Below are 20,178 nucleotides of genomic sequence, written 5' to 3'. Positions count from 1 at the left end.
CCATTTGCACCATGGTGGTATGTTTGTACGCTTCAAATGAATGATTTGTGACGGGCTCATGTACGTGAGCTAGTGGGAACGCTGTAGTATCATGGCATATGTTTCTTTACAGGCTGGGTCTTTGTGGCTTCACTCGCAAGATTTTCACCTCATTTTATCCACAAAAAGGTGATATGGGGACAAATACTACCCGCCCCTGACGTGTGTTTACACATGTTACCAGGTGAAGAGGCTCCTTTTGAAACCGACCTCGGCTATAATAAAGTTTTCCACAAGACGACTGCAGCTGTCCGTAATGTCTACATACAAATGAACATGATTGTTTTAATACAACCGGCCTTTTGGCGTGCTGATAGTAATATTTGTGAGACGATGACTAAAATAGTCGGACCGATAGTAATCTTTTAATTCGCTAAGAGACACTTCTGCACATTGGCTCACCCTCCGAAAAACCCACCTCCACTACTGTATCAATGGACTCTTGTCTCGGTGGTCCTGTACATAAATGATTACTAAGAAGACGGGTGGTTTTCCCGGTCTTTTGACTGACTTGTACCGGCTTCCTGTATACTCAAGGGGAGGAAGACCAAACAAAAACCGCACAAGTAGAAAGACGTATAAAATACCGTGAAAATACGTCGAAAATACCCCGGACCTTACCTCTGCTTGGAAAGTATTCCTGTACTTATATTTTCTCCATATATGGGTAAAAAAGTAAAGATGCCCCCCCATGGACAACACTTCCATTGATCTTCCTAGTAATACGTCATTATATGGAATATGACACTGTTTTTTGCCTACACCAAAATAGTAATGTTTTCAGTAGCGTTTGAATTCTAAGCTGTACTTTTGCTTCGTTTTATACTAAACCGCGTGACAGTTATATATTCTAGACAAAAGCATAAGCATAAGTGATAGACCACAGATCCAGGCTATACATTAAAAGAACATTGATGTAGAAATTGCATTGTTCAAGGTTTGACTCTTACGGAGCATCAATAATTCAGTGGCCAGGGGGCTGACATATAATTGGACGCGCCACCTGGTTTTAAGCTCCAGTAGATCCAGTCCAACATCATAGGTATTTCATTCCATATCTTAATGCAATATGCATTAAAACTTTTGCTGACGTTACGTCACTGGTGTTATTCAAACATTCCTTTGTACGCTAGCAACAGGTTGCATAGTCTCTCTCGTCCGAAGGAAAGGGGTACAATAGCTGCACACTTCAGTGCTTCACGTAATCAACATAATTCACAAGCATAAGATCCAGTCTTGTTTGCCTTTTTGCACGCCACACATTGAAGAAAAGAGGAAGAAAGAATGTCTCTGGGACACACCCTTGAATGAATGAAAAAAAGACAACAAAGCAAGAAAGGACAAAGGCATCCAGAAGTGTGGAAGATCGTCTTACGAGAGTAGTACCGAAATTAATAACTTGAGATAAGACACAGGATTCTTTACTTCTGCTCTGTCGATATAGAGTGTGGTCACCGTTATGATCAAAAAACATCCTCCGATAGTCACAATAGTCTAAATGGTACACCTTTATAACGGCTTCCTTTCTTTTACATAGTGAAGCTTCCATGCGTGGCATTGTCTTGCTCCGTTTCTGCGGTCGTTGTCCTTAGGCCTGAGGCGAAAGGCCTTGTGAAGTACCACCATGGAACAGCATCACAGTCAAACTTATATCCATATTGTGGCAGGATATTGACACAGGAAGGAAAAACGAAGAAACATTTTTATGTCATTCAAAATGCGTCCGCGACACTACAATAGTCAATACTATGGCCCGTCTCCCTAATATGGAAGCAGATGTAGAAATGCAAAGTCGTAACGTTTGTCAAGCTCCCGGTTTTGTCTCGCTACATCTGCCTGGAGTTTATATGTGATGAGCGTTTTCCTCCGTCTGGAGAGAGAGCACTTTTCGTCGACGGGATTACGTGTCCCTGGTATTAACTCTGGTAGAAAGTCTACTAAGGGCACTACCCTAACATGCTACATACACAGTACAGCAAGAAGGCCACCAGTCCTTCTGGTGCCTGGAGGGTGGCGTGAAAAATCACTCATGGTATCAAGATCAGAATCAGTAGAATTAGGAAACAGCTGATCTTGAAACAATGCAGACTTTCTTTTTTACATCACCGCACACAACGACCCACCCCTGTCGGTCTGTATTAAACCACCTTGTCGCTCATGTGCACCACCCGAACCCCGAGGGACCAAAACCCTTCCAACACTCCACCATTCCCATGGGACGCGGTTGTCTCCGGTAACGTTAACTGCTTTGCTCAAGCAACTGGATAAAATTTTGAAACAGTCAGACGTTTCAGACAGCATCCACTGTCTTTCGTCAGTGACTAACATTGTTTGAGTAATTATTTATTTATTATATTTCTTAAATGTTTCATTTTCTGTAAAAAAAACACAAGAACGATTGCTAGACTAGTATAGTTGCCATCAAAGGTAGCACGTGTAACTATGCATACATGATACGGCAACATAATCACCTAGGCCAATTTGACAATCACACGGTTGCTTAGAAACGCCGCATCCATGGTGACCAACTCGGGGACAACAAACCAGGTTACAAAGCCATCCGTCAGTGTCTCTGCGCCATTGAGAACCTGTACACCGGCAGTAGTCACAGTCATGAGTACGTCCAGACAGACCAAGACTGGCGGTAAAGCCAGACAGGGAAGGAAGCCTGCTGTCGACCCGTCTGAGACGGAATCCGCCACTAGATCACCGAAAAGGGGACAGAACGCGAAATATGACAGCACCATGGCATTGGACACGGTGAACGGAGCCACTGTCGACATCTCTCCCAAGAAACCCAGCCAGGAGGCGAAGGAACGGGTACGCGAGAAGCTTCAGATCCACGAGCTCCAGAGTGAGCTGACCAAGAAGAGAGCCGAGTGCGACATTTTGCGAGAAGGCGGCAGACAGATACAAGAAGAGCTGAACTATCAGAAGGAAGTCCTGTCTCAGCAGACCAATGATACCATCCGCCGTCTGGAACAAGAAACCAGCGAGCTGTCCGCTGTCGTGGAAGAACAGAAAAAGCGGGAGGGCGAGATGGAGAGGCAAGTTCAGGGCCTCGAGAAGGCCCTCCGCGATAAATCGGAAGAGCTGAAAGTGGCACAAGAGAAACAAAAAACACTTGAAGAGGAAAAGAAACAAATTGAGGAAGAGAGGGAGGAGCTGCGAAAATCTAACCGTCGCCAGGTGGAAGAAATCAGCGCTGCTAAGGCAGAAATTGTCAAGATTGCTCAGCGGGCAGAGGATGCGGAAAAGAAGGCGGCCCAGGAGCTACAGACCAGACAAGAGGTGGAGGCGCAGAATGAAGAGGTCGTGAATGAAAGAGATGCGGCAATGTTCGAGAGAGACGAAGCCCAGACTTCATGTAAGACCCTAGAAGACCATATAGAGAAAAGGGAGCAGGAAAAGCGGGACCGGCCGTCAGAGGCCACCCAGACCGACCTCCGGTCCTGCGTGTCCTGCCTCAGCAAGACTGAGTACAAGGGCGATATCACAGTGATGGAGTCCTGCAGCCTTCTCCCGTACTTCATCCACGGCGACAGAAGGAACCTCATCGTCCCACTGCGCCGCAAACAGTCCCAGACCCAGATCCAGTCCCAAGCCAACGTCATCGATCTGAACGACTACAAGGCGGACAACCCGAACCCGAACGTTAACGAACACCGTGACATGTCGTCCAATGGCCAGCGCCCGGCGCCGCCGAGTAAGCTGAAGCGCAGGAGCTCCTCCAACCAAAGCGGCACGAAACTGCCGAGCCTGCTGAAGTCGAAGAAGGGAGTCGCCGGGCGCGAGGTGGCGACGTCCGACCCTTTCCTGACCGGGAAGTTCGCGAACGCCATCAGCGCGGACCCCAGCTCCCAGCAGCCGCTGCTGCAGCAGGGCGGGCAGATCCTGGTGCTGGACCAGCAGGGGGACGGCTACTATGTCCTGGTGGACGGGAACAGCGAGGACGGGGAGTAGGGACAGTGAACGGACAACAAAACCAGACGAAGTTGACCTCCAGCATGCTGACATAGACTTTGGACCTTTTGATAGATGTAGATAACCTACTTTCTTTATACCGTGACAAAAGCCATCTTATTGAATACTGTAGAATTGAATGAGAAAGTGTAATGAAACCACTTATGTCCGCTTTCTTTAATACGATAATTACATTTGAGTGACGCTGGTCACGCATGTTCAAATGATGAGAAATGTTGCAGCTGGCATGCTGAGTGTTTCAGTTTTCCTACAAACTTTCTACCAATATGTACAGAAATACACTATTTAGCATTAAAAACCCCATTTTAGAATGACTCGTGAATATTGTGCAAGTTACACAAGCGTTGTTATCTACACTATGTGAGAGGGAAACATCGCACACTGTTCGGGGTGAAGGGATGAAGACAGTTGCAGTTTGTACCGTATAATTAATGCCAGGAAAGTCCTTAAATGTCAACGTCAAGGTCAGTGGTAGACATCAGCACAGTGTGTAAAAGACGGAGAACTACCGTGCAATACTTATATTGTGTAAAAGGTTGAAAACCGATGTAAACTGTTTTGTATTAAAGGAAGGAAACCGTGTAAAATCAAGATAACCATTGTACAGCACTTCCTTAAGATTCAGTATTGGTGGAAATAGAATAGTTTTTTCATCCGTAACTGCCCTGGAATCAACACAGATTGTCAGTTCAAATAAAAACAAAAAAGGACTAAGTCAAAATGCCGTGTTTGAAATGAATGTATGTAGTATTTTCACCAACTGTTCTGAATAGATCGTAGAGCGACATTTTTGTATATCATTGTCCTTCCGCAATCACTTCCGCCAAGGACATGAGGTTTTCGCCAGGAGGTTAAATAACCTCCGTAGTTTTCGCTCTGTTCATGTGTTTTGTTTGTGAGCAGGTTTTCTGAAGGTACTGTGTTTCCAGAATTCATTCTTTATTATCAAATGATAACGTTATGTCCTTTGAACTCTATATCGTTGCTATGGTGACCGTTTCGTTGTCCTTCCTCACGGGGTTCATAAGAGGGCCTATCGGCTTAACAAATCATTCAACAATATCAACCCTACTGAAATATGGGGGGAGGGCATCCTGCGTTTCCAATTACTTTTAGCTTTTGTGTTCAGTCAGCAGCATGCGTGTGTATTACTCATCCTCGTGATCTGCGAACCGCAAGAGCTGGTGTGTGCTCGGTGAGCACGCCTGAACACCTGCACTCGTAAGGACAACGTCCGTGGGGTAACGTTATGTCGTTCAGCAATAAAAAAGGTCGACACAGCAACACAATTGAAGTCAAGGGACACACCCTCGGTGGAAGAAAAGAAAAGAAAGCAATAGACAAAGGAAAAGAAATGAGAATATGCATGTGCAAAGAACAAGACTGTCACGAGAAGGCAATATCTATACATTTGTATTATATTTGCTCATCAAAGCAATTTCGTCCTCCGTGTACTCTGTAGTCCTTCTACCAATATTGTCATCGTACCGTACATTTCAAGACAGCGGCAGTTCTGTGATCATGAGGGGGAAAAACACAACATTATCTACAATGAAGTTGCTGATCTGTGTCTAACATGTACACGCTCCACAGAACACGAAAGACTCAGGTGATTAGCCTGGTAACCATTCTCGCCGAATGCCGTCTTGTTCGGCGACAGACGTTTTCTAACAGCTTATCTTTTCAGCAGGTCTTTCTGATTAGTTGAAACCAACACCGTAGAAATTCTCCGGCGTGCGCTAACAGACCCGGACCGTAGAGGTACTGGGCAGCTCCAGATGGAATGGTTATCAGGCTAGCCACTGACGTCATCAATGATTCTCCTAACACACCACAATCAATCGGATTCAGAGTTTATTCAGAACAGTTAACGTACATGCGTTGGACATACACCGATTCCATATGGCACTATGGCATTGTACTCCTGTGGTTATATCCCACAATATATCTAGAAATTATGGCAAGCCTATTCTACTTCCACCAAAGATTATATTTAGACGGAGTGACGGACAATGGTTTTCGACCTTATACACAATGCCCCGTTTTTTTCTACACAATACATTGCACGACGGTGTTTTTCTTTGGTGCACAATACTAGTAGTTTCTATCTAATATATGCAGTGAACTGTACAATGGTTTTCTAGTAGCGCAGTGAACTGTACAATGGTTTTCTGATGTTTACACGGATCAGTGTACAATGGCTCTCTCTCTCTGCTGCACTATACCTACAGCCTAATCATTTCTAAAATTCTACTTTCACACAGTGGAGAGAGCAACTGTATTTTTTCCCTTTACACATGAGCCATTGCAGCTCTAGCTGGTGAACACGGTTATATTTAGATGGCTTTTTGTCGGCTGAAAAAGTCAATTTATGTACAAATTCTGGTGAAAAAACATGTGAGATAACCCGATCTACTCTAACCTGTAGCATGGTAACATGAACATGTTGACATCTTAACAATAACAGGCATGACTATATATATGGACATTCATAAGGGCGAACAGAGAAGATCATGCTTGGTTATATTTATTATACGTGCTCACCCTTTCCTTCTCCGATAATGCTTTCCATAGAATCATCTGTAATTCAAAATGCGTTCAAATTTGCGAGATCTGCCAAACGTAAACTATGGTTTAACAAATCAAGTCAGCATGCTGAAGTCTAGATACGTCAGTCCTCTTTCTCTCTCACCCCCACCGCCTCGCGATTGTCGTCCACCATGACGTAGTAGCCGCTGCCGGACAGGTCCACCAGCACGGTCTGCCCGTCCAGCAGCTGCGGCTGCGCGCTGGCCTCCTTGTTGATGGAGTTAACGAACTTCCCGGTCAGGAGAGGGTCGGACATCTCCACCTGGCGCCCGGGCACTCCCTTCTTCGACTTCAGCAGGCTCGGCAGTTTCACGCTTTGGTTGGAGGAGCTCCTGCGCTTCAGCTTGTTTGGTGGCGTCGGGCGGCGCATATCGGACTCCACCTTGTAGTCGTTCAGGTCGATTGTTTTGGACTGTTTGTGGTGAAGTGGGACGATGAGGTTCCTTCTGTCGCCGTGGATGAAGTACGGGAGAAGGCTGCAGGACTCCATCACTGTGATGTCGCCCTTGTACTCTCTCTTACTGGTACAGGACACGCAGGACTGGAGGTCTGTTTGGGTGGCCTCTGACGGTCGGTTCCGCCTCTCCCACTCCATCCTCTCAATATATTCTTCTAGGGTCTTGCAAGACGCCTGGGCGTCGTCTCTTTCAAGCACGGTGGCATCTCTTTCATTCACGACTTCTTCATTCTGCGCCTCCACCTCTTGTCTGGTCTGTAGTTCCTGGGCCGCCTGCTTCTCCGCATCCTCTGCCCGCCGAGCAGTCTCGATCACCTCTGCCTTAGCAGCGCTGATTTCCTCCTCCAGACGTCGGTTAGATTCTCGAAGCTCATCTCCCTCCTCCTCGACTCGTTTCTTTTTCTCCTCTACTGTTTTTTGCTTCTCTTGCCCTTCCTTCACAGACTTTTGTAACTCCGCTCTCTCTTCCTCGGCGTGTTTCTTTTCCTCTTCCAGCTGTGTTTGTGTTTCTTTCAGCGACCTTTGTAACTCTTCTTTCTCTTCTTCAACGTGTATCTTTTCCTCCTCCAGTATTCCTTGCTTCTCGTGTGCTTCTTTCAGTGACTTTTGTAACTCCGTTCTCTCTTCCTCGATGCGCTTCTTTTCCTCTTCCAGCGTTTCTTCCTTTTCTTGCGCTTCTTTCAGTGATTTCTGCAACCCATTTCTCTCTTCTTCGATGCGTTTCTTTTCCTCTTCCAAGGTTTTTTGCTTCTCTTGCCCTTCTTGTACAGACCTTTGTAACTCCACTCTCTCTTCCATGATGTGGTTCTTTTCCTCTTCCAGCACTTTTCCCTTATCTTGCGCTTCTTTCAGCGAAGTTTTCAACCCCCCTCTCTCTTCCTCGATAAGTTTCTTTTCCTCTTCTAGCGTTTTCTGCTTCTCTTCCCCTTCTTTTACTGTCTTCTGTAACGCCACTCTCTCTTCCTCGGTGTGTTTCTTCTCCTCCTCCAAGGCTTCTTGCTTCTCTTGCGCTTCTTTCAGCGATTTTTGCAACTCCTCTTTCTCTTCCTCTACGTCTTTCTTTTCCTGCTCTAGCGTTTTCCTCTTGTCTTCTTCTTCTTTGAGTGACTTTCGCAATTCTTCTCTCTCTTCCTCACCGAGTTTCTTTTCCTCCTCCAGCGTCTTACGGTTATCTTGTGATTCTTCTAGTGACTTTTGCACCTCCTCCCTTTCCTCCTTAATGTGTCCGTTTTCCTCTTCCAGTGTTTTTCGCATCTCCTGCGCTTCTTTCAGCTCCCCTGATGCATCACTAAGGTCCCTTTCGAGGTCCTCCGCTCTGGTCTCCAGATCGCGTTCCCGTATCCTCAGCTCTTCCAGGGCAGTGGCCAGCTCTGTCTTCTCTTCCTCGAGCCGACGGATGATCTCATCGGCTTCTGCCTTCTGGAAGTTCAACTCTTCGCGTATCTGTCTCCCGCCTTCTCGCAAAATGTCGCACTCCGTCGTCTTTTGGTTCAGCTCCTTCCGGAGTTCGTACATTTGAATCTTAGTTTGAACTCGGTCCTTTGCTTCTTGGCTGGGTTTCTTGGGAAATGTTTCAACAATGCCCCCGTTTGCCGTGCTCAAGGACTGCGTGCTGCCGTGTTTCGCGTTCCGTGCCATCCTCGGTGATCTGGGGGCTAAGGGTGTCTCTGGGAGGTCGATAACAGCCGGCTTCCCGCCCGGCCCAGCCTGGCTGTCGGTGTTTGCGGTAGAGGACATACTCTTGACTGCTTCTGCTGCCGACGCTCAGTCTCAATAGTGCGATGACACCTGACAGAGCAATATTTATATGTATCCTTGTTTGTTGTCCCTCGGCGAGGTTGTCACCATGGAGGCGACGTTACTGAGAAACCGGTTGATGACCCATCCAACCAAGGTCGTTATGTTGTTTTGTTGCAGGTGTGCTATAGCTACAGGTGCTAAGGAAAATGATGTTTATAGTTTCCCTCGTCAGTTAGGAGGGGCGGTATCCAAGTATAAAAATCAACTGCCCCCCCCCCCCTAAAGAAGCCAAACCCAGGTTGTATCATACATATAGTCAACACTAGTATTAGGTATTTTGCCATTACAATAATGTCAGTCACAGTATACTGTCACATGTATGTTTTTCCCCTATATTTCTACACTATACTTGCAAATAGCCCATGGGCATGAACTTGCAATAAAACTTTCACTTTCATGAACTTTTTTATGGTGGCCCCCATTATATTTTGAAAGAGATACAGGTAGTATGTGCCTTGTACACCAAGTGTTGGGAACAATGTGGTCCCTTGGGTCTGGCTGATATCATTAGTGTGCATGACTGCTAAGTGGTTTTCTCGGGGAAAGATCGTTATGAGTTAGTGTGTGCGGGTGTCTAAGCGTAAGAATGGTAACCATCAAAAGTTGTCTCGACATCTTTGCACATATACGCACGCACGCACGCACGCACGCACGCACGCACGCACGCACGCACGCGCACACATACACACACACACACACATATACACACACACACACACACACGCACACACGCACACACACACACACACACACACACACACACACACACACACACACACACACACACACACACACACACACACACACACACACACACACACACACACTGTTCCTCCCCTTTCCGTTCACTACCACCTTTCAGACACAGATGAGCACCCGAGGGATTACACCACTGCCGGAATCCGGTCACGTGGTATAAGGTGTTGCTACCTGCAATTACATCGACATCATATAATGGCCAGCATAGTACATATACCTCAGAATTGTTACAACTTAATGTTGCTTATATATCTAGAAACTACCCTCTAACAGATGAGAGACTTGAACAGTATGATTTTCCTCATAGTTGCCACCAGCTTTGTACGAATAACACAACAAAAACACAAACGCTTCGACCAATTTGGCAATCACCTAGTTACTTAGGAACGACACCTCCATGGTGATGTCCTCACAAAGGGACAACAAACCAGGTTATAAAACCATCCGTCCGTATCACCACACTATTGAGGCTGAACGTAGGCATCGGCAGCAGTCATGAGTAAGTCCGCTGTTACCAAACGAGGCAAACCCGGCAGCAAGGCCAGGCAGGTAAAAAAGCCTGTTGGTGACCAACCTGAGACAGATTCTGTCGGTGAGTTACCGACGAAATCCGAGGCGCCGAAAAAAGCACAGAACGCAAAATATGACAGCACCCTGTCGTTGAACACGATGAACGGAGCCACTGTCGACATCCCACCCAAGAAACCCAGCCAGGAGGCGAAAGAACGGGTACGCGAGAAGCTTCAGATCCACGATCTCCAGAGTGAACTGACCAAGAAGAGAGCCGAGTGCGACATTTTGCGAGAAGGTGGCAGGCAGATACAAGAAGAGCTGAACTTTCAGAAGGCGGTGCTGTCGGTGAAAACCGATGAAACCATACGCCAACTGACGGAAGATAACCATGAGCTGTTCGCTGTGGTGGAAGAACAGCGGGCACGGGAGGGCGAGATGGAGTTGCGAGTTGAGGACCTCGAAAAGGCTCTGCAAGAAGCACAAGAGCAACAAAAATCGCTGGAAGAGGAAAAGAAACACGTCGAGGATGAGAAAATGGAGTTGCAACAGTTGCTGAAAGAAGCAGAAGAGAAGCAAAAGTCGCTGGAAGAGGAAAAGAAACAAGTGGAAGAAGAGAGGGAGGAGTTGCGGAAGTCTAACCGTCGCCAGGTGGAAGAAATTAGCGCTGCTAAGGCAGAGGTGATCGAGACTGCTCGGCGGGCAGAGGATGCGGAGAAGAGGGCGGCCCAGGAACTACAGACCAGACAAGAGGTGGAGGCGCAGAATGAAGAAGTCGTGAAAGAAAGAGATGACGCCGTTCTCGAAAGAGACGACGCCCAGACATCTTGTAAGACTCTAGAAGAGCATATTGAGAGAACGGAGCAGGAAAAGCTGGACCGGCCGTCAGTGGCCGCCCAAACAGACCTCCGATCCTGCGTGTCTTGTACCAGTAAGACTGAGCACAAGGGCGACATCACAGTGATGGAGTCCTGCAGCCTTCTCCCGTACTTCATCCACGGCGACAGAAGGAACCTCATCGTCCCACTGCGCCGCAAACAGTCCCAGTCAAAAGTCATCGATCTGAACGACTACGATGTGGACAGCCCGTACGACCACATGCCGTCCACGGCCGGATCGCGACGCCCGTACGACCACATGCCGTCCACGGCCAGCTCGCGACGCCCGACGCCACCGAACAAGCCGCAGAAGCGCCCCTCAAACCAGGGAACGAAACTGCCGAGCCTGCTGAAGTCGAAGAAGGGAGTCGCCGGGCGCCAGGTTGAGCTGACCGACCCTCTCCTGACCGGGAAGTTCAACATCGCCATCAGCGCGGAGTCAGGCAGCGCGCAGCCGAAGATACAGCAGGGCGGGCAGATCCTGGTGCTGGACCAGCAGGGGGACGACTATTATGTCCTGGTGGACGGGAACAGTGAAGCCGTGGCAGTGAACGGAAAGCAAGAGAATGGACACATTTAACCTTCATCAGGCTAACTTGCGAGCTTGTTGGTTATATCGTTGTGTTGCAATCATCAATTTTCGATGCTTTTATAGAGACAAAACTGCATAAACAGTACTGTAGTAGAGACATTTACTGTGCAAGATGTTACTGTAATTACAACAGGAAGACGAGCAGTCTATCCCTGGTGGTCAAGAGACACCAGACATCTGTTACTGATTACTTGGTAATAAAGGGGATGGACATCTGTCCATCTATATCAGTTCTCACAGGCAAGCACTGAGTGAAGACGTCAATCCTTGCTCTCCTAGCTAGTGCCTTTATCTACTCAACACTGGTGGCATAGCGGTGGTTGCCGTTTTCGAACGGCCGAACCCGCCTCGACGCAAGCCTTGGCCAGCTACCATGCCGCCCGAGTCGCCCGGCAGCGAGACCAGCGGCTACCCAAGCAATCTCCGTCCGTGCTACGATGCTCTACCTGCCATCGTGCCACGTCGACAGCCAGCAGCCCCGACTCACCACGCGTACGCTACCACGCCGTCCGTTTAGCCAGCCTGCCGCCGTATCACGCCGACCCAGCTCGCCCGACGTGTCTCCATGCTGCCCTCTAACCAAGCCAGCCTGCCAGCCGACCACGTCTGCCATGTGCCCAGGTGTCCGGACTCCCTGCTCGCCGTCGCTGAGGCCAGAGCACGCCGCCGATGTCCTGATGCCACCCGCCCCCGACCACGTGCGCAAGACCCCGTGAGCGCTGTCCTGCCGACCACGCTGCCGTCTTCCTGACCCACCATGCCGACTTGATCGCGACCCAGCCCGCCTACCCCTACGACCAGCCTGCCTACGACGGAACCCGTCGCTGCCCATCCGTGATAACCAGCGTGACCCTCTACCGTGAAAACGAGCCGAACTGTGAAAAAGTACTTCTCCGCGTATCCTGCCCGAACTTTGTGCAACATCTCGAACTTTTGTGGTTTGCTTGTAGCTAGGTACCATTATTGCACGATGTCTTGTATTCTTGTATGTTCGTGAGCCTACGGGTGACGGACCCGCCAGGTGGACTATTCGTAAGCCTACGGGAAACGAATCCACCTGGTGGACGCTACATTGTATTGTTTTGTATTGAGACTGCATGATGCCTTCCCTAGATAGAACTGATTTGCCTACGGGACGGTCTATGCTAGATGTGACATGATTGTGAGTCGATATTTGCCGACCACCCTGAAGCTGGGTAATGTCGGTGCTGCGTTGACCATGCTGCGGTAACGTAGAACTTGCTCGTACTTGACTGCTATGTCAGTAGCGAAGCCTGTTTTTGCTTGTTTATGTTTGTTGTTTTATGTTCGTGCTTTGAAGTAAGTACCCAGACGCCTCTGTCTCTATCATCGCAGCAGCAGTCCGTCTGTTAGGCTTTGTTACTTTTGTAATCATCCGGAAGAAGTCAATTGCTTGTCACACCCGTGCCCGTTTATGGCCTTGCAATGTTTATCTTACCATCTCTGTTTATATTATTGTATTCTGACCTCTCCGTTTTAAACTGTCATACTTAGATCGTGCCTTCTGCCGATTACGAGTAATTTTAAAGAAGTGGGGACCACTTCTAAGTGTACGGGGGAGTATTGTAGTAGAGACATTTACTGTGCAAGATGTTACTGTAATTACAACAGGAAGACGAGCAGTCTATCCCTGGTGGTCAAGAGACACCAGACATCTGTTACTGATTACTTGGTAATAAAGGGGATGGACATCTGTCCATCTATATCAGTTCTCACAGGCAAGCACTGAGTGAAGACGTCAATCCTTGCTCTCCTAGCTAGTGCCTTTATCTACTCAACAGTACTATATTTCTCACAGCTTGAGAGGACAGCTCACGACATGAACTTTTAAAGAGTCAGACTTAGCTTTCTAGTTTTAAGTGTGTTGATTGTACGTAACTCAAAATATCCTGGACTTGCTCGACTGTTTGTCAACTCCTCTATTGTGGTCTGATATTCAACAGGCTCACTGCACTGAATATTTTATGAGTGGCCCACCTACAGTAATTAGGTGAATGCACGTACATCGATCATGAGCCATGAAGAATGACCAGCCTTGATGGTTAATGACATGGGAATCAAGTGTCGTGCCATGGTGGATCGGCAGAAACTGCGACAACCGCCCCGAACGCTTGTACAGTAGAATATATCAGTTAGCTTTTAGAACTACAGCTATTTTATAGATATTATATTTATTTGGAAATATATGTAAAAGTATATGTATGATATGACGTGTGGTGAGAAATATTTGCTGCTGTAGGGGACAACGCAATAAAAACGTTACACAAAGACATTGAATGACGCCTGTTAACATATTTTATATCTGATTGTGATGAATAAATTCATACTCTAAAAAAATACGTGAATGTTTCCTTTTCATCTGTTTTCCTTCTTTAAATCAAATAATCATAATAAGAATAATGATACCTCATGGACAGGTGTAGTGTAAATGACCATGGCGGGACTTTTCTACTCCCGCTAAACGGGTACGGCCCTGTGCTGGTTATTCTACAGTCAATCACCGTACGGAGTTTCAACCTTGCTTTTATACAGCTTTTACATAGATTACAGCATACTGCTCTTCAATGTCGGGTGTTATGAACGTGTATATTTGTATTGAATGTGTGGGTTGGGCCTTTTGCTATGAAAAGAAGAAGAAGAATGCTCAAGTCGTTAATCTAGAAAAGATTCATCAACTATTCCATCCAACGCTTCTACGGTTCTTCCTGGTCTCCTTACACCGGGTTCAGTATCTCGTGAAACCCGACAGTACCGACCGCGAGAAGCGTAGCTATTAAAGTCAGGCCTACCAGAAGGTAGGTACGCCACCTTGCGACAGAACTGATAAGGCATGTGGATACGTGTCACATTGGGGATGACATTGTCGCTGCAGAACATTGATTCAGAACATCTAGATTGCCCATAGTATCTTAGTACTTTTCCCTCAAGGTGTCGACATGTAGGAATTCAAGTACTAGTACTAGTATATTAACGGGGTCGCCATTTCGCTGTGGGTTGTTGCGCCGCCGGTAGCATCCATAACACTGAGGTTTGAAGGTCTTACACAGGCATCGGCACAGTAAGTATTAACCGCATGCTTACACCCTTGGCATTTAGCGCGTGTGTTGGTGGGACATATCACTCTTTCTTATCTCTACAGAATACTAACTCTGTGTGCGTGTTTAAAAGCTTCAAAAGTTCCAAGTGCAAATATCAGGCGCAGGACCTCGCGTTCAGACAGCAGTAAAGGTCGACGGGCGCTATCACATTCCGGGTGGGATTAGAACCAGTGACCTTTGTGTTCTGGGAGAAACCTTGTCATCTCATCGACGGCTTTGTCTGTCCTCACGTTTCTGGTGGGACAAGCTGGCCTCGGTTGATATGTTTACCCATCTGTTCCAACCTGTTTACTCAACAAGCCTATAGACATGTCATTCACGCGTCGCCACATGACGAGCCGTCAGCGCGGGGGCGATATCGCACCCGCTGTCTGATATGAGCAGCACGACATTGTGCACACACCTATGTAAACCTCACCGCCAAGGCCCGACGAGGGGAGAGGACTGACACCAGCTGACGAGAATAGCTGAGCCAAGTGCCGGGACACAGTACACCACCTATACCTGCCGGTTATGTACAGAGCTGGATGTTGTGCGTGCGGCACACCTGCCGGCGGACAAGTGGAAACAGGAGAGCGCTCCGCCACATGTTGAGCAAACGGAGCTTTTGAGCATATGTCAGCTAAAAGTGTACAGGTTGCGTAAGTTGGTTCTATACCGCAGCAGCAGACGGGAGTTGGGCGGTCCTGGAACGGACGCCAAGTTGTCCGCTCGGAGACAGCTCGTCGCGAAGCTGTCTGCAGAGCTATTACAGTTCACCGTTTGCCTCTACCGGAAACACAGGTCAACTGAGTTAACCGCCGCCTTTTCCTCCCAGGCACGAATGAGCTTGCCGAGGTTTGGTGAGCAGATTTTCGGACACACTCCGGAAGCAGGGACTGTGTTGTTTGGATGCCTTTTGTTGGATTACGGGAATCAACAGTAATATCGCAGCGATGAACTTGAGATTTGCCCTGGTGCCCTTGGTGTTGATATGGGCTGTGGCGACCACCAACACTGGTGCCGCGGCGGGCGACACGGCAGGGGAGGACACCGTGCAGCCAGACAGGGTAGGCACCGAGCTTCAAACCTTTATTCTACTAGCTTTATTTGTTCTCTTTGCTGCGCTTTCCATGTTCAAGTACAATATACAAAACTGCCTTGTGTTACCCTATACTGCTCACTCTGTCGGTTTGTCGTGAGGTGAAGAGCACTCCAACAGGTGGCAGGGCCCGCCACAATGGTTCCGTCCGTGCGGTTTCCCCCCGCTGGCCCGAAAATATAGGAATGTCCTTGTTTCACCTCCCGTCAAGAACGCACAGTCATCTCCAATTGATAAACCGGCCTAACCACACAAGAGAATGCCTTGCTATCGAGCCGAACATTCCAATGTCAAAGTAGTCTCCATACGCACACACGCTCGCCGTGAACTTAACTGTTGGAAAAGCCTTATTTGCCCACCACGTGACTTCAACAGACCATGAGACGTGACAGGTCATGGGGACCTTTTTTAAAAAAGAGTGGCTAGTGACTGGATTATTAAGTCCAGTGACGTCATCTCGGCCCAAAATCTTGGTACACAAACTCAAGATATAAAATATAAAACAGCAACATTTGACATAGCAGTGAAACATTCAGAAGAGGTGAAATGACTGGGTGGGACGCTGTACATTTGTAAAGCGTATCGTTGATAAGCTTTGTGATTGACGTGTCTTTCCCAGTCCGCTGTACTCCCGGTCTAATTGTGTATATGTTGAGTAGGCATGATTTGCTTGAACGTTTTATTTATAGAATGACGTATATATTCTTTATCTCCCCGTGGTATGTGTAAATCAACAACAGTGAGATAAAGCTCGCCCTTTAGTCCGATAATTGCGTTATTGCAATGAGCTGTCCATGTGGTTTTGCTGTATGTTGAGGTGTGTTATTGGTAAAGGCGAACTAACTCTTTGAAGTAAAATAGAGGTGGAGGTGAACTAAACTTTTACACAGTTACAGAGGCGTGGTTACTCCAGGGTTGATGTTTGTGGCAAATTGTTGAAGATACTGTATTTGCAAATCGCGTAACATCACTCAAACTCAGTCTGTAGCCATCCAGTTGAATAGAGGACGCATGTCAGTTAGCAGGACAACGAACATGACAGAATTTGAGGAAAATGAAAACAAAGATGTCAAAACTTTAACGGTTACATAGACATGTGCTATTTAAGGTACGCTCATTGTCCAGACACACATTGCTAGCTTCACGGTTGCTACGATCCCGACCCACTGGACAACTTTGTTTGTACTAGCTACTGTCAATGACAGCTGTCTTTGTGGACAAAACAGGTTAATCTGTCTGCGGAATTTTCCCCCGGTTGTCCATCTCTACACCAACGGAGATAAAGTTCGAGTAAACAAATAAACAGGGACGTGTGGGGCCATGTTCTCTGTCCTAGTTTCTACCAGACTTCAGGTGGATGAAGTTCGTGCGCAAACAGCAGTGGATGGACATGTTTCTCCCTCGGTCAATTTTGTCCTGTGTACGTTTTGAACTGCAGCCAGGTAGCAAACAACAACTTCTTTCGCATATGCATGTTTGTCGCAAAGAGGCTTACTCCTCCATCGACTAGTTAATGAAGATTTCCAGAGAGACTCATTCTTCCCCTTCCTAAAAAATCGATTGAACCACCCTCCACGTTGAATAGGCCTCGTCCGATTTAACAACCATTACTTGTGTAGAACAGTTGAAGTTGCTAGTGTATAATTGTGAGATATTGTCCTTACATTAGGACAATTGAAAGTGTGCGATGTCGTCTGCGCACATGTGATGAGAAGGGGATCCCGGTCGGGACCATCCGGCGGCGCTGGATCCTCAGATAAGGATCACATCGCGTGCGCACCCCGGTCTTGGCGAGCTCCTCGACGAAATTAGGGCGCTGTTTGAGGTCGAAGTCGTTGCGTGCTCAAAAATCCTTAAAGAAAAGATCACTCTGGGACACTTTGGAGAGCTTTTGAGCGATTACCCTTTTAGAACTAATAATAAGGAAGAGATTAAGCCCACTCAGTCGGCTTTGGGTGTAAGTGAATGGCACGAATCCACCCTAAGGACGGAGAAGTTCGTTCCGGTAGAATGGAAGGGATTTGCGCAGGTCGAGCTACAGTACTCTGAACTCAACATTCACTGCTTCTGTTTAGGTTCATCAGGAAGTTTTCAAATGCTTCGCTACAAGACGTTACAATTGTTTGCGATGTTGGTACTTGGGAACTTTTCTTTATTCTACATCATTATTCAGCTCCGTTCCACTTATGGCTACAGGGGGATGTATGTGTGCACCTACAGGACCGAGTTTTAACTTAACTTAAGGCTCACGCTGAAACAGCCTCACATACAAGGAACCTTGATGAGGCACCTTACCGTTTCCGTACTAGGAATCTTTTAGGAGGACAACTAATCGTTGCTGCCGTCTTAAAAGCTTCTTTTATACCCCACCCATATGTAGACCAGTCCATTCATGTAAAATTAGTAGAAAACAAGAAGGGGCTGTTCCACGACAGACAGAGAACGTTGGCCATAATAAGTGTGCTATATACTAAGCCAGATTTCTACTTACAGTACTGCTACTGTGTCTGGGTGGTCAAACGGCAAATCTAATTCTGTTGCACTGACTTTGTTAAGGGGGAAAATGTCAATACCAGTTTTGTTGCTTAGTTCCGCGCCCCAACACTAAGTAGCCTAATTTGCTATTTCCACTCCTTTGGGTCAAATGATCTGCTATGATTTATTGACTTTACCGAAAGGCCACCCAACCTCCAAGCTCTTGCTCTGTAGCCTCAAACAAAAACCTTATATTCACGGCTAGACGTTTTTCCTATCATGATGTTCTCAATCACTTTTTTTGCTGCAGTTGGTCACAATACCCAGTATACAAACTAAGTTATATATACAAAGACTGGCATTGGGAATTTGAAAACAGACTTGTCAGACTTAAACTTCCCACAGTATCAGTTAAGGTACAATCTGGTTATTTCTTCGCCAGCGGCGGCCAATGAAATGTTGTCTTCGTTTTTTGATAGCCTGATTCAGTGGTGGTAAATGCATCTTTATTCAAAGTCCATCTCCCTCAAAATGCCCTTAAAGCTGGCCAAACTTTCAAACGTGACAGCATATCTGAGAGATCGATTCTCTGACAGCTAATTTGCCTCGAGATTAAGTCCGCTTAGTCCTTTTTCACGGAGAAAGAATGCAAAACATACGACCTGGATTATCTACGATGATAAATCTGCCGACAGTTCCCTCTGCCTTGTCCTTCCGATCTGTTAACGACACTTAATTGACCGTGAACTCCACTCTTATCTCGGTTCTTTTAACTCAGACCAGCCCCTTGTATGTCTCACTCTGGAAGAGACCTGTTACCAAACGTCGCCAAAGCTGACTCCAATATTTCTGACAAGAGATAACCTTCATAAAGCGCAGTCGCTCTGGAAAGTGACTCAGAGGTACACTGTCCGGGCGACGTCCTCTTCAAAAATATCTTCACCGTGAACTGTAATCAAACCACGATACGAGTCGTGGGGGCGTGCCCTGGCGGTGGAGGTCACACTCGCCACCGGCGCCGCTGCCCGCCCCCTCCCGCTGGGGGCGGAGAGGCACCTGTCCTGCCTAGTCTCTGAGTCAGATGTTTGGAGGGAAGATCGTAACATCTTCCGACTGACCAGCTTTTGTGATTGTCAGATACAGACGGAGCAGGGAAAAATATTACCGACTTCCCTCCTAACATCTACTTGGTGATTGATGTTGCTAGCTTGTACAAGACCTGCACTCCAGCACGGGAACTGATCTCGAAGCGGATGTGTGATCTCGACCTGATCTGTGTTTTTTTTCGGTTCGTCTTGTAAGTATATCAAGTGGAACGAAGTTTCGCATGTATGGGGAGGGTGCATTTAAAAATGCCCCACCGGAAAGGCGTACAAAACGAGAATAAAGACATCACGTACATAATGATAGCTGAAACGACAAAGCTCCTTGATTTTTAAGCTTATTTTAAAATACATTCCGATCTTTCCACTCGGTGCCAACATGTTGGGACCGTTTGAAAAGCTATCTTTCACCAGAGGCGCAGTTCACCTAAACAAGCCCCACTTGCCAGCTCCTCTGCCCTGCGCCGGCGACAGCCCTGTCGTGAGTGCTTCTTAGCCGGGTGCTTCCCTACGACCTGGTGTAAACAATAACAGCCTGCCTACAGGGGACACCTGTTGGATGGAAGTGAAGGTAGCCGGGCAGGCTTTTCACAATTACCTGCTCGTTAAAGTCTTGCCGTTGACTGTCAGGAGAGACACGCACGCGCTCACGATCAGGCCCAGGACAACCGTCACAAGTGAGTGCAACTCAGCGACTCATGATCACACACTGACATGAACACCCAATAACAAGGAAAACGGACAACTTTGCTCTCAATCCTTCAACTCTTGCAGGACTACTAGTATCGCAAT

At 47.3% G+C, this 20,178-nt stretch overlaps 3 protein-coding genes across 8 annotated transcripts in view; 2 read left to right on the top strand and 1 right to left on the bottom strand.

The window, feature by feature from the left end:
• The first annotated feature begins 2,556 nt into the window (after positions 1–2,556).
• LOC136431964 (myosin-14-like) lies at positions 2,557–11,692 on the top strand. Its single transcript, XM_066422974.1, has 3 exons — positions 2,557–3,999; positions 8,673–8,795; positions 10,109–11,692. Exons 1-3 carry the CDS (start codon positions 2,557–2,559, stop codon positions 11,594–11,596), a joined length of 3,054 nt encoding a protein of 1,017 aa, XP_066279071.1. The 3' UTR covers positions 11,597–11,692.
• LOC136433088 (trichohyalin-like) lies at positions 5,865–8,914 on the bottom strand. The gene has a single exon (XM_066424896.1). It carries the CDS (start codon positions 8,804–8,806, stop codon positions 6,695–6,697), a length of 2,112 nt encoding a protein of 703 aa, XP_066280993.1. The 5' UTR covers positions 8,807–8,914; the 3' UTR covers positions 5,865–6,694.
• A 3,306-nt stretch (positions 11,693–14,998) lies between the features above and the next one.
• LOC136433089 (SPARC-related modular calcium-binding protein 1-like) overlaps positions 14,999–20,178 on the top strand; it is a 35,598-nt gene continuing 30,418 nt past the window's right edge. Inside the window, exon 1 of one of the 6 annotated variants that reach the window (XM_066424897.1) lies at positions 14,999–15,776. In XM_066424897.1, coding sequence (XP_066280994.1) covers positions 15,663–15,776 — 114 coding nt within the window. In that variant the 5' untranslated portion in view covers positions 14,999–15,662. The remainder of the gene's footprint in view (positions 15,777–20,178) is intronic. The other 5 variants (XM_066424902.1, XM_066424899.1, XM_066424901.1 and 2 more) reach the window with 5 other exon arrangements.

The sequence above is a fragment of the Branchiostoma lanceolatum genome, chromosome 4, assembly GCF_035083965.1.
Source record: "Branchiostoma lanceolatum isolate klBraLanc5 chromosome 4, klBraLanc5.hap2, whole genome shotgun sequence".
In the NCBI taxonomy this organism is placed as follows: Eukaryota; Metazoa; Chordata; class Leptocardii; order Amphioxiformes; family Branchiostomatidae; genus Branchiostoma; species Branchiostoma lanceolatum.
Note: the sequence above shows the minus strand (reverse complement) of the source record. Positions and strands in the feature narration are given on the sequence as shown.